Source organism: Octopus bimaculoides, chromosome 1 (assembly GCF_046866305.1).
Source record: "Octopus bimaculoides isolate indiv1 chromosome 1, ASM4686630v1, whole genome shotgun sequence".
NCBI classification, from domain to species: Eukaryota; Metazoa; Mollusca; class Cephalopoda; order Octopoda; family Octopodidae; genus Octopus; species Octopus bimaculoides.
This window is the reverse complement of record NC_142928.1, coordinates 105,923,748-105,937,060: the sequence shown is the minus strand read 5'-3', so window position 1 is coordinate 105,937,060 and position 13,313 is coordinate 105,923,748. Positions and strand designations below refer to the sequence as shown.

The following is a 13,313-nucleotide window of genomic DNA, read 5'->3' as shown; positions in this document are numbered from 1 at the left end:
TGAGAAGACCTGGCAAGCCAAGTGAGACCTAAATCCAAGGCTTCTGCCAAGGGTGTAACCAGCCCACTTATGCGTACCTTCCTTCATTGGACACTAAACTCCACTTGCGAAGACCTGTTGAGGCAAGTGAAATTGAACTAAATTCGACAACTGGCACCCATGCCAACATCATCTCCTTCATTGGACATGAAACTCGGCTTGCGAAGACCTGTTGGGGCAAGTGAAAGCGAAATCGTGATGGCACCTGTGCCCAGCACCGCCTTCCTGGCACTTGTAAAGACATTCGAGCGAGATCGTTGCCAGTGCCGCTGGACTGGCTCCTGTGCAGGTGGCATGTAAAATACACCATTTCAAGCATGGCTGTTGCCAGTACTGCCTGACTGGCCTTTGTGCCGGTGGCACGTAAAAGCACCCACTACACTCTCGGAGTGGTTGGCATTAGGAAGGGCATCCAGCCGTAGAAACTCTGCCAAATCAGATTGGAGCCTGGTGTAGCCATCTGGTTCACCAGTCCTCAGTCAAATCATCCAACCCATGCTAGCATGGAAAGCGGATGTTAAACGATGATGATGATGATGATGTATAACATCAAAAGATATTCCTTGACACACACACACTTACATGATAGGATTCTGCACAGTTTGCTTTTCAACTTCTACTCACAAGGCATTGTTGGTAGAAGACAAACACAGGGTCAAACCTGGATCAAAGTGGTTTGGAAAAAAACTTCTTAATCACGCTGCATGCCACAGCAACCATTTAGTTGCTTTCTTTTAGTAAAGACATTCTTCAGTTGCAGTGAAAATATTTGCAATATAAATGGACAATATTCTTTTATTCTTTTACTTGTTTCAGTCATTAGACTGTGGCCATACTGGTGCACCACCTTGAAGAATTCTAGTTGAATGACTTGACACCTGGTTTTTAAAAAAAATTTTTAGAGCCTGGTATTTATTCTATCAGTCTCTTTTGCTGAACTGCTGAGGGGATGTAAACACACCAATCCCGGTTGTCAAGTGGTGGTGGTGGGGACAAACACAACACACTAACACATATATATTCTTTCATTTGTTTCAGTCATTTGACTGCAGCCATGCTGGAGCACCACCTTTAGTTGAACAAATCGACTGCAGGATTTATTCTTTGTAAGCCTAGTACTTATTCTATTGGATCTTTTGTTGAACCGCTAAGTTACGAGGATGTAAGCACTCCAACATTGGTTGTCAAGCAATAATGGGGGGAACAAACACAGACATACAAAACATACACACACACACACACATATATATCTATATATGTGTGACAAACTTTTTTCAGTTTCCGTCTACCAAATCCACTCACAAACCTTTGGTCGGCCCAAGGCTATAGTAGGAGACACTTGCACAAGATGCCCCTCAGTGGAACTGAACCTGGAACCATGTGTTTGGTAAGTAAGCTACATACAGTCACTCCTGTGCATATATATATATATATATATAGTGAGAATTTACAAAAACACCAAAAACGAAGATGGGTGTGTAAACAACAAACAGATGTATTAGTTTAATGCTCGGGAAGTGAGAAAGTGTGTTACGTTTCGAGTCTACACTCTTCGACAGAAAAGAACACAGAAATAAACAGTGAGAGAAAATAAAAAAGGTTCAGTGGCTAGTGATCTATCATGGCGAATGTACAATGGGCTTCTTTCAGTTTCCATCAACCAAATTCACTCACAAGGCTTTGATTGGCCTAAAGCTATAGTAGAAGACACTTGCTCAAGGTGCCATGCAGTGAAACTGAACTTGGAACCATGTGGTTGGGAAGCAAGCTTCTTACCACACAGCTATGCCTGCGCCTATGTTCATATCGTAGAAATAAAGAAACTTTAAGTTTAGTATTTCTGATGATTTTGTTAACTGTGAAATTAACCTTACACAAAGACTGCAGAAAGAAAGAAAAAATAGCAGTGCTCTGAAGATTATAGTGATGAGAGACCAGAATAGTAAAGTAAACAAGAAATCAAAAGATAGCAATAAAATTAAATGTGTTATTGAATATCAAACCTTATAATCCAGAAACTGATTAATACAGGATCTCTGAAGTATTTCCACAGTGATACAAATTAAAACCACCTAGGATGAGAAAAATATAGATATAAATATTTATTATAATATAAAGCAAAATGAAAAAGCATAATTGAAAATTAATATCTTATAAAAGGTGAAGTTATGCAGAAAGAACATTAAATGTTGATAATAACAATAACAAAGATATATTAAATATTCAATTCATTGTGATATTTTGAGTTAAAACTTCTTTACAAGGGCTTTAAAGAATGCAAGAGACATGAATTATGTATCTATTCTGTTGACATAGCAAATCCTTGTGTGTGATATTTGAATTATCATATATGTAAAGATGTAGAAATTTGGGGCTGTGGATTGTGTTCCATGGTCTGTCATGTTAAGGTGACATGTGTATGAGATGCAATTGGATCAAATCAACACTCTTCTTAAAAGAATAATATTTTTAAAAATCACAAGCATCCTTAAGGCCCAGATTTAATTTTGGGTTTCTCTAACATTAATGGGCGAAAAATTTGACCACTTTTTCTAGGAGGACCAGTGATTATGTACTGGTCTCTCATTAGCCTACTGAGAGGCAGCTTTTTCTCCATTGGAGGAATTGAATTTAATCCTGGAAACCAATGAAATTCCTTTAGTTCCACATTGCTTACAATGGTATTACCTGCTCTATCTGCTCACATTGCATTATCAGTGACAAGACGAACTTTCAACTTCTTTGCTGGTCAACTGGTTTACCTACCGATTTATCTGGAATCCTAGAGGATTAAATTCACCTGTCAGTACTTAACTTTATTATACCATCAATGCTCAGACATTAAATTGTAGTTATGTGAAGATCTGCATAATAGAAGCATAAAGAGCTTAAACACAACAGAGATTTTCCAAACCAGCATGTGTTCAATTGAAAAACACAATAACGTCTCAAACTGAAGAATTTTACATTTTGCTATATCATATTTATACATATGAATAGCACTTCTTATTGAGTTTCACTCAACTCTGATGTAAGAGTTGAGCCTAGTATCTTAGAAAAGTTGAAGAATGTTAAATTAATATGCCATGCCTTAAGGCACATTACAAATTCCACATTTTAACAAAATTTTAATGTATACTGTATCCTCATTAGGCTTCCTGTACAGGTAATACTTTCCTGTACTGAAGTCTAAGGTTATGTCCAAGAAATCAACTGTATTCATGTTGGTGGTAACCGTTATGGACAGGCCAAACTCCTTAACTATGGATAACTAAATTACAACAGGTATATAGTCCATTTTTTGTATTAAAGTGCATTGTTGTACCATTCAAAACTTTTTATTCTTTATTAATTAAAATATATTAAAAGAAAATACGTAGTTTACCGTAGATGAGTAAACTAAGAATTGCACATACTGTATGGAAAACGAAACTCAGGAGGCGAGTGTGTGGTGTTGTTTTGCATTTATAATAAAATAAATATATAAAAATAATAAAAATATATATACAGTACAGTACTGTTTCTACTTTGCAGATTTTCACCCATCATGGGGGTTGGGGGTTGGAACGTAACACTCGTGATAGACAAGGGATTACTGTAATTGTGCGCAAATTAAAATCTGTGGTTGTACATCAGTTAATATAGTATTCATGGAATGTTCTTTGTGCTTGATTAATATATACATGTGTGTGTGCGTGCTTGTATTTGTGTGTGTCAGTGTGAGTGCATGTTTTGGTGTGTGTGTGTGTGTGTGTGTGTATGTTGGTGTGTGTGTGTGAGAGAGCGAGAGAGAGTGTGACTCCTTTCAAAGTTGTGTTATTGTTACTGAAAATCATTGGCTGTGCTAAAAAATATATAGTTGAATTTATATATATGGCTGTTTGCAGTTGTAGGTATTACCAAGTGCTTAATAAGTTTGCTTTGCAATCATGAAACCTTAAGTTTGGTTGCTCATAGTGTCTTTTACCATAGCCTGAGGTTGACCTAAGCCTTTAGAGTGATATTGGATAGATGGAAACTCTGAAAGCCTGTTGGATATATAAGCCATGTTGTACTTTGTGTTATGCTGATTTTACATGAGGGTTGTGCTAAGGATATATGGCAGCTGACTTCAACTCCATTTTCTGATTGCATGTAAACCATGAGTTTATCATGCATGCAGACCTTAATTTCAGCCAAACAGAGTTCATTGTTCACTTGATAAGTTGCAGAATTTTCTTTCTGTGATGGCCTTACATACAGACACTTTTAGCACAAAAATTCAGTGGGAATTGGGATCCCGTTCATTATGATATGCTGTGAATTCTTCTCTCATAGCTGCTTGCACAACTTCATACTAAAACCAGCATGATTTTGCTATTCACAGCTTTATCCCAACTTGGAGATGAATGAAGAATCAATACAGTCACACAGTTTTGCTGCGATGTGAAAGATCAGCTTAATTGTCAGTTATTTGTTGAAGACTTCCAGCACCTGTAAAATATGATGTTTATGTAAGATTGACTCTATCTGTATTTTCATGAAGCCTTGTTGTATATGAACTGACACCAAGTCTGTGTTATAACTAATGCTACAAGAACATGTATTTGTGAAATACTCATCTATTAAATCAGATATGGGCAATATTTTTTATGAAGCAGGCTATGTGAGACATGGCTATCATCAGATAGGCTGCACTAATAAAATGATTCAGGGTAATTTTTTGTTAGGTATGCCATTCAGAAAGTTCTGCAGGCCACAGTTTGTCCATGACTGCATTAAATCATGCTAATGCATTAAGTAGGCATCTCTGCCGGTCAAACAAATGAAGTGCGCATTGTAGAAACCAATGGGGGATGCCATTTACTACATAGGTGTGCCTTTTACTGCAAATGTTTGTATGCAAAATCAAGCGGGATACTGTTTTCTTACATGTGGTTGAATGCAAATATCTGTGAATTGTAATGCTATCAGTAGTAATGCGACAACCAAGAAGCAGTCTGCTTCTGGTCACCATTGAAGATGGACATGTAGCTCATGGCTCCGTCTAAGAACACTGTCAGGTAGCGAATTTGCATTTTTGTGTGAGCTGGGTAGAAGTATTGTGTTTTTATTTTTACAGTATATTCTGCCCAGCTCTGGGGCATTTACGCTTGCTTGGCGGTGAATTTGTTGCTTGTTTAGCAAGCAAAAGTGTGTGTGGCTTGCTGCTGGTGGGCTTGTTTGAACAGCCAGTACAGCAAGCCAGAAATATTTGTGTGAATTGTTGTTTCACAATAGTGAAGAGAAACTTGAAAAAATTTATTGTCTTCAAACAACTAAGAAGGTTTGAAAACTACCAATTTGAAAAAAAATTTTCCTCTTGCTTTGGATTTCAAAGGATTGGATTTTTACCAACAAAGTGATGGTGGCAACGGAGCTGGGATCAAATTGGGCCAGAGTACCATTGTGGCTCGAAAATTTTTTCTGCCTGAAACTGTATTTTTATTTACTCTTTCTGAACTGTTGTCTTTCCTTTCTCTTTCTTTTACGAACTTTTTTTAGTACAAACTATTATTTTATTTCTGCTGCTTTTTTTTTTAACTATTTTCTTTTTGCCTGTGTTTATAATTTTTGTTGTGTTTATTTTTATGTGGACATTTTTCTCATGGCAGAGAATATAAAAAAAAATAAGGCCACTGCTGTGGAGTGGGAAATTACCCCACCCAAGCAGTGGTTAAAAGACATGAACAATAGAACGGTGGTGCTAAGGACCTATTCTAGGCCTCTCGGCACCATCGTTCAATACAACAAAGAATGTATTGAGAAAGAGTTGGCAGAATATCTGCCAACTGTAAAATTTATTTCCCGGGGGAACAAATTTGCAACAGTATGGTTGCTATTTGGTACTCCCGAGGAAGCCTGCACCTTCGCAGGGAAACCCCTGGAAGGAAAAGAAATTGTGTTCCTCCCCACTTATTGCGGGAGAAAAATAATAAGAGCCTGGGTGTGCGGGCTACCCCCGGGCATAGAGGCCGGATGGATTGAAGATACCATCCGCTGAGGCTTGGGGGATAGCGGCCCCAGGCTGCTTAATGTAACTATGGCTCCCGCAGTTAACATAAAATAATCAATATGATTAGCATTACACTGAGTAAACAGTTTGCATCTAATTCTGCACACTGTCACAAATGTTATCTTAATATTCTTTTAACAACAGATGTCAAACTTGGTTCTCGCATTACTTTTATTCATAAAATTTGCCACGAGGGCAGTACATAGAGTAGCTACAGGCTGGACGAGGACATTAATGAGATGAATGATAATGAAAATGAGTAAAAATGAGAGGGGCACCAGTGCCCACCGACCAATAACCCCCCGAAAACACTGTTCAATTAACAAAGTATAAAAACTTTACAAAATATTACAAATTATTCAACAATTACAACTTTTCCTTTAATCCTCCTCATCCGAGCCCCCGAGCAAGCTCCCTGCCGCCTTCAGGAAAGCCTGCATCGGCAGGTCAGGGCCCGGAACGAGGAACTTAAATCATCATCATTACCGGCCCTTTTGACCTCATTCAGCTCCTTCTTGTAAATGACCTCCGCATCCACCTGCAGAGGCCAACTTGAACAGTCTATACAGACCGAGTCATAACGATCTCGGTCTAGAAGACTGTCCAAGTACGTCGCAACAGGTCCTCCCTGGAGATAGAAAATGATGACTTCTTCCTCACGGGGAGTGACCTCAACCTGCTCTGTTCGTGGTACAGTTCTCACTGACAGAGCCTCTCTCTCCAGTGGCACATTTCCCACCAGAGGAGCCTCATGTTCAGTCGGTGGCACATCAACACCTGCAGACTGTCTTCGCTTTCTCTTTTTCTTCTTTTTTTTCCCGGTTGCAGGATTCGGGGCCTCCACCGGCATACCTGGGGGGTGCCTCTTCTCTCCCGCATCCTGCACATGATCTTCTGGTGAGCAACTATCGCTGCTTACCCTCCTCTTCTTATTTGTTGATTTTGTTTCACCAACAACCTCCTCCACCTCTCTCTGCGATGGGAGGGCAGGGCACTCATTTGTCTTTCCCTGCTCTGGGGCCTTGCCACAGCCCCTTGGACAATTGTTTTTGACATGGCACGAGTGACACTTGGGGGGGGGGGAACCCACCAGTATCACCGGATACCTGGAGCCTGCCATTGTCAAAAAGTCTGGGAAAGTCATTTTCCTCACAGCCACTGGGGTCCACATAAATATTTTATAAGCCCATAAAAGAAAATTAAATCAGCCTTTAAAGCAAGCAAATCATACAGTTAGCAAATAATTGACAGTTACATAACACTGGTCAACAAAATTAAATGTATTATACTCATTATGAATGCAAACCAACTTTTTAGACTAATTTTCATGTTGATTTCAAAATTACACTCCATTTGTATGCAGCACATATCAGTTTTTCAGTAGATACATGCACATATTTACATAATTATTTATATAATATGAAATCATTAATGTAATAAATAAGGGCATATTATTTTTAGAAAGTAAATGAGTTTATTGAGTTAAAAATCATTATCATTCTACAAAGAGTGAATATACAAAAATGGGTCAGACAAAACAAAGTTAGAACAACAGAATTAGAAACATTGTGATTTGGATTTCCTGTGGTGTTCCTGATCTGGTTGATCACGGCAAAGTGTCCAGCAGTAGTCAGCGAGCATACTGTCATTCCAGAAGCCTTAGTACTGTTTCTCCATAACACTAATGTCCTGGTGAAATCTTTCACCATGTTCATCACACACTCCAAGGTTATCTGCAAAGAAATCCAGATGGGAGTCCAAGAACTTTCAGTGACATGCGACAACTCATTGCTGAGTAACATTTCAGAAGATTCTTGATGCCATTCTTCTACTCCATTGCCTTCTTGTTGCCCAAGAAATTCTCACAGATCCAATTGAAAGAATTCTAAGTAGGCAGTTCCAGCTCATCCAGTGTTGTCCTGAAGTTGACATCTTTGAGTACGTCTCTAATTTGGAGTCTGACAAAGATACCCACTTTCAACTTCACCTGTGTGATTTTGGAAAACTTTTCTACAATATACTCATACACTCTGGCATTTCTTTTCCCAGGTGTTTTTACAAACTATTTCATCAGTCCAACCTTTATGTGCAAAGGAGGCAATAGGACATTACATGGATCTACAAGAGGTGTATTCTTGACGCTACATAGTTCTGGTTGGTATGATGTTCTTATCTGCCAGTTTGATTCCAAATAATGTCTGTCAGTTGCCTGATTATCCCATAGACTCAAGGAAAAACAGTATTTTGTGAAACCTGACTGCATTTCCATTAACACTCCAATGACTTTTAAATCTCTACATATTTTCCATGAGTATCTTTCGTAGGCAATGGCATGAAGTAAAAGTTGCATATTCTCATATTCATGAAAATGAATGAAGTGTGCAATAGGAATGGAGGGCTTCAAATTACCATTATGAAGAAGTACACCTTTTAAACTTTGTTTTGAAGAGTCAATAAATAAACGCCACTCTACAGGATCATGATTTTGTGATAAACATCCAAAAAATCCATCAATGTTATTGCAAAAGCAAAGTAGACCTTCAACAGAAAAACACATTTGTAGAACCACAGTTCTCTGCCAAAAATAAGTTATACAAACACCATGCTCTAGCAAATACTTCTCCTTCAGTCTTCATGCTAACAGTTCTGCTTTATCTTTTGAGAGGGCTAGGTCTCTGGCAAGGTCATTCAGTTCAGCTTGGGAAAATTTTTCAGGTTCAAAGCTATCGTCATCAGCCACATAATCTTCCTCAGTATCATTATCTGATGTTTCAATACCATCATCTGGTGGAACTGGAATTGACAGACTTCCATTGTGAGGCACAGGTCTCATTGCAGAATCCAAATTGGGATACACAATTTTGTGTTTATTCCTCATAGAAAATCCGATGACATTTATTTTGCAAAAATAACAGTCATTAAAATGGTCTTTCGGCTCCCTCCATATCATTGGAATGGCAAAGGCATGGACTTCTTCTTATTGAACGAGTCACATGAACCATTTGAGCAAGCTGAGCAGATAAAATGTGGTGCCCATAACTTGACTTGATCTCCAAGAGGACAGTCAAAGTATAGCTTATAAATCTTGATCTCTGGTATTATTGTACGTTTTTGAGCTTTCACAATAAATTGTCCCCAGACATAACAAAACACATCAGGACAATTTCTACACTGTCTTGACATTGTTAACACTGTAAAACAAGTAAGGAAATAGATACAAATGGTTATACTTATATTGAATTTGAGATGATGAAAAATTTCATCAGACCAATTATGACTGGACAATTTGAGATGCTGAAATACCTATTTCATCAGACAAAAACTTGATTGGTTAATTTAAGATGATGAAATATTGCATCTGAACTATGCAGCACTGAATAATGTAGTTTATTTTGAAGGTATGTTTCCATGATGAATATGAAATACATGTATACACGTCCTTAATTGGAATTTCGGATCTATTTTAAAACGGGGGCCACATTTTTCATTAATGTTTTACGTAGTGTTTTTGGTATGGAAAGACTTTCAAACTTTGTATACTTATCTATTTTGTGTTATAGAACAGAAAATTATTTTTGTATTCGAATTTATTTCATGTAAAAAATTGTCTTATTTCGATAATTTCAACCAATCACTGACAAGTATTCAATTGTTTATATATACTCCTTTGGCTGATTAAGCGATGTTAAGCGTATTTAATCTCCATACCTTCGTTTTATTTGCTTTTTTCATTTTAAATTTGCTTTAACCTTAACCCTAACACTAACCCTAAGGTTAGGGTTAATTGTTTCAGAATCGTTTGTTTATGTAGTCGGCACTTAATGTATATCGGCTGAATGGACGTCAGTGATTGGTTGAAATTACAGAAATACGACAACTTTCACATGGAATAACTTATGGATTTCTTTTTTTTTTAAGAAGACTAAGAGAAAAAGATGTTTTATATGACACATTCTACCAGTGTTCCAAGTTTCAAAGTGTTTTGTTAATGAAAAATGTGGCCCCCGTTTTAAAAAAGATCCGGAATTTCTATATAATGCATGAGCTAAAACCAAAAAACTTTCTCATCTTGAAAACTGAACGTGATGTCAAAAACACCAATTGTATATTTGAAATCAGCAGTAAAAACTACACTAAGTACACCTTGACATATGCTTGATGAAAAATACTTGTTGACCAGTGTAATGTTTCATTGACACATAGTTTTTAGTTACAGGTAAATAGCCTGAGACAATGAGAATTAAGTCTATTTGTTAATGAACACTGAATAATTACTGTACTTCCTTATTTACAATTTGTGGATTTAGGGAGAGAGATTAGCCCTTTAGCATTTAAACTGACCATACCCTGTTCAAATATTCTACTTGTTTTATGTTCAAACCAACCAGATCTGGCTTCTCACACCTACCTTACAATGTCATTTTGAAAATAAACAACCATATCATCAAAATCTTGAAACTACAAGATTATGCAGGTTTAATCCAAAAATGATGTAAATAAATAAAGCATTACATTTGACAGAGTAATCTGAATATTAAAGGGTTAAAATTTCTTGACTATGCACAGAGTAAACAAGTGTTGGGACAGTGGATTCAACAGCCAATAAGGCTAATGTTCTATTGTCTTTCTTATTTGTGACTGCATTTAAAAACAGAACACAAGTTAATGAGTCTATAGTTAGTTTATACTTTATAATTAAAGAGCTTATAATTTTAGACTTAAATTTTGTTCAATTTAGTGTTTTGTCAAAGACATTTCGAGATACATAATTCACTTTCAGAAGCTCTCTGATGTGTTATGTTTCTTGTATGACTTGAACTATCAAAAGACAGTGGTAATAACGGCATAATCACTGACTGCTCAGTATCAGTTACTTTTATCTTTTACTTCACTCATTGGACTGCAGCCATTCTGGGGCATCACTTTGAAGGGCTTTGTCAAACAAACTGACCCCAGTACTTATTTTTTTTAACACTTAGTGCTTATTGTATGGGTTTCTTTTATCTGAACCTCAAGTTATGGAGACATAAACAAATACTGGTTATCAAATAATGGCGGGGTCAAACATAAAGACACATGCTGGGTTTCCACAATTTTTGTTAATCAAATTTACTCACAAGGCATTGGTCGACCCAGCAGGAATAGTAGAAGGCACTTGCCCAAGGTGCCATGCAGTGAGACTGAACCATAAACCACATGGCTGCACAGCAAAATTTTAAACCACACAGCCATATCTATGACAGTAAAATCTTTTTAAGATAACCTCCCAACAACTGTCATTAAAAATAGAATATATACTGTAGACAATATACAGTCAATAATGATTAAATGACTTCAAATTAAATGCTGGCTAAACAGAAAAATTCCATACAATAAACCTGCTCAAACAGAAACAATACTAACAAATAGAATTGAAAATGAGTTAAATCTTGCGAAATTAAACAAGTTTACTTTAAGACAAGTACCCTTTTATTTTGTATTATTACCTCTGCCTTACTGAAGGTGGAGGTATTGTTTGCAGTCATGTTTGTTTGTTTGCTTGACTATGGACAAGATATCTCAAGAACTGCTTAATGGATTCAGATGTAACTTTCAGGAATGTATGGCCTCATGACTGGCGCAGACTAATTAGATTTTGGGATCGATCCGGTACTGGACAAGAATTCTGGATTGTTTTTCCGTTTTTTAAATTTAATTTTTGAGAGCGGTCAGGTTCATTTTTAGCACTCTCGTTTGTCAGAGCTGTCGAGTTTATTTCAGATATTCTCATTTTAAAAATTATCTCCGGCTAATCATTGAGAGGACATTGGTGTTGCCTTGGCGGAGGTTTACGCTCTCTGCCTGCTCTTGCTATAATTATTTTCTTTACATAAATTTAATAAATTACATTGACTCTTAAGTGGAAAATATTGAGACATCTCACATTTGTTTCTGTTACAGTTGCTTTTAGCAGGTGCCATCTTAGATTGATACTAATAAAATGTGACATTGAAGGATTGAGTGTCAGTAAAGTTAAAACAGTTGTTATTTAGTCCTAGTTCATCATTGTTTGAACAGAACTATGATATAAGCTTTCCTACCGTATTATATCTAGGACAACATTACTCAAAGTGTCTTTCTTTTTTTTAACACTCTAGGAAGTGCTTTGAAAGAAACTGACAACTATTTCTAGGAGGAAAAGTGACTATGTATAAGGTTCCTAATAGATTCATCTATATTGTTGCTGCCCTTTAAGTCTTCAATCACCACTCATTGAGCAGATCTATGATCAAAGACAGTCCAACAATGGCCATCCTATTTCTATTCAGATATAGTGTATCTAGAACTAAAATATATTTCTCCTTTTTTAAGAAAAGCATATTATAGGAGGGATATTTGGCTATTTCTACTTGGCTGGAAGAATGAACATAATATAAGGGTTCCACTTTTGGTTCAGTTCCAGACATTATAGCTGTAATGCAAGAGGTGTACTTTATTAAAAATGAAATGCATGTGAATACTGAGAAAAATTATAGATTAATAAAATTCATAGATAAAAATTCAATCAAATATAAGTTTATATAAGTTTAAGAAGTTTGCTTTGTAAACATATGGTTCCAGACCCAACCCTACTCCTTGACATCTTGATTAATCCTTAAACAACTGGAAAGGGTTCCATGAATGTGTGTGCCAAACAAGGAAGACCCAAAATATCTCTTTTTCTTAAGAATAATTTTTATACATATTTACACTTCAAATAAAATTTTCAATTTCATTACACTGTGTAACATGATTTTTGTCCTTGGGTAGCAACTGTTATTTCCTATTTGCTAATGTGAGGAAAGTATGAAAAATGGTTAATATTTCCTTCAAACTACTTTAGTTACACTTATTTAAACCTCAAGTAATCCCTCTCAACACATAGCTATGATGTTCCTCCACTAGTCCTGCTCATCATCACAAAGGGACATGCTCAAGTGGTTAAGGTGAAGTAACTAAAAAGCAAACCTGTGGTATTGAACAGAATATTTGTTCTAATGATATTTCTGCTTCAGCAACTTAGCACTGAATATGTTTGAAATGTAATGGAAAATAGGTCAGTTTCAAAACATTGATGTCCAGGTCACAAAAGCAAAGTTTGAAGGGAATAGTAGTCATGAATGGGAAACAATGCTCCATCCACCATATTCGCTGGACATTGCCCCATCTGATTATCATTTATTTCACAGCCTTCAAAATCATTTGGATGGAAAAAATATGA

General features: G+C 36.6%; 1 protein-coding gene across 1 annotated transcript in view; it reads right to left on the bottom strand.

Annotated features, from left to right (window-relative positions):
- LOC106871076 (uncharacterized) overlaps positions 1-13,313 on the bottom strand; it is a 93,507-nt gene that overhangs the window by 55,106 nt on the left and 25,088 nt on the right. Inside the window, exon 4 of the mRNA XM_089355307.1 lies at positions 2,043-2,111. Coding sequence (XP_089211433.1) covers positions 2,043-2,111 — 69 coding nt within the window. The remainder of the gene's footprint in view (positions 1-2,042; positions 2,112-13,313) is intronic.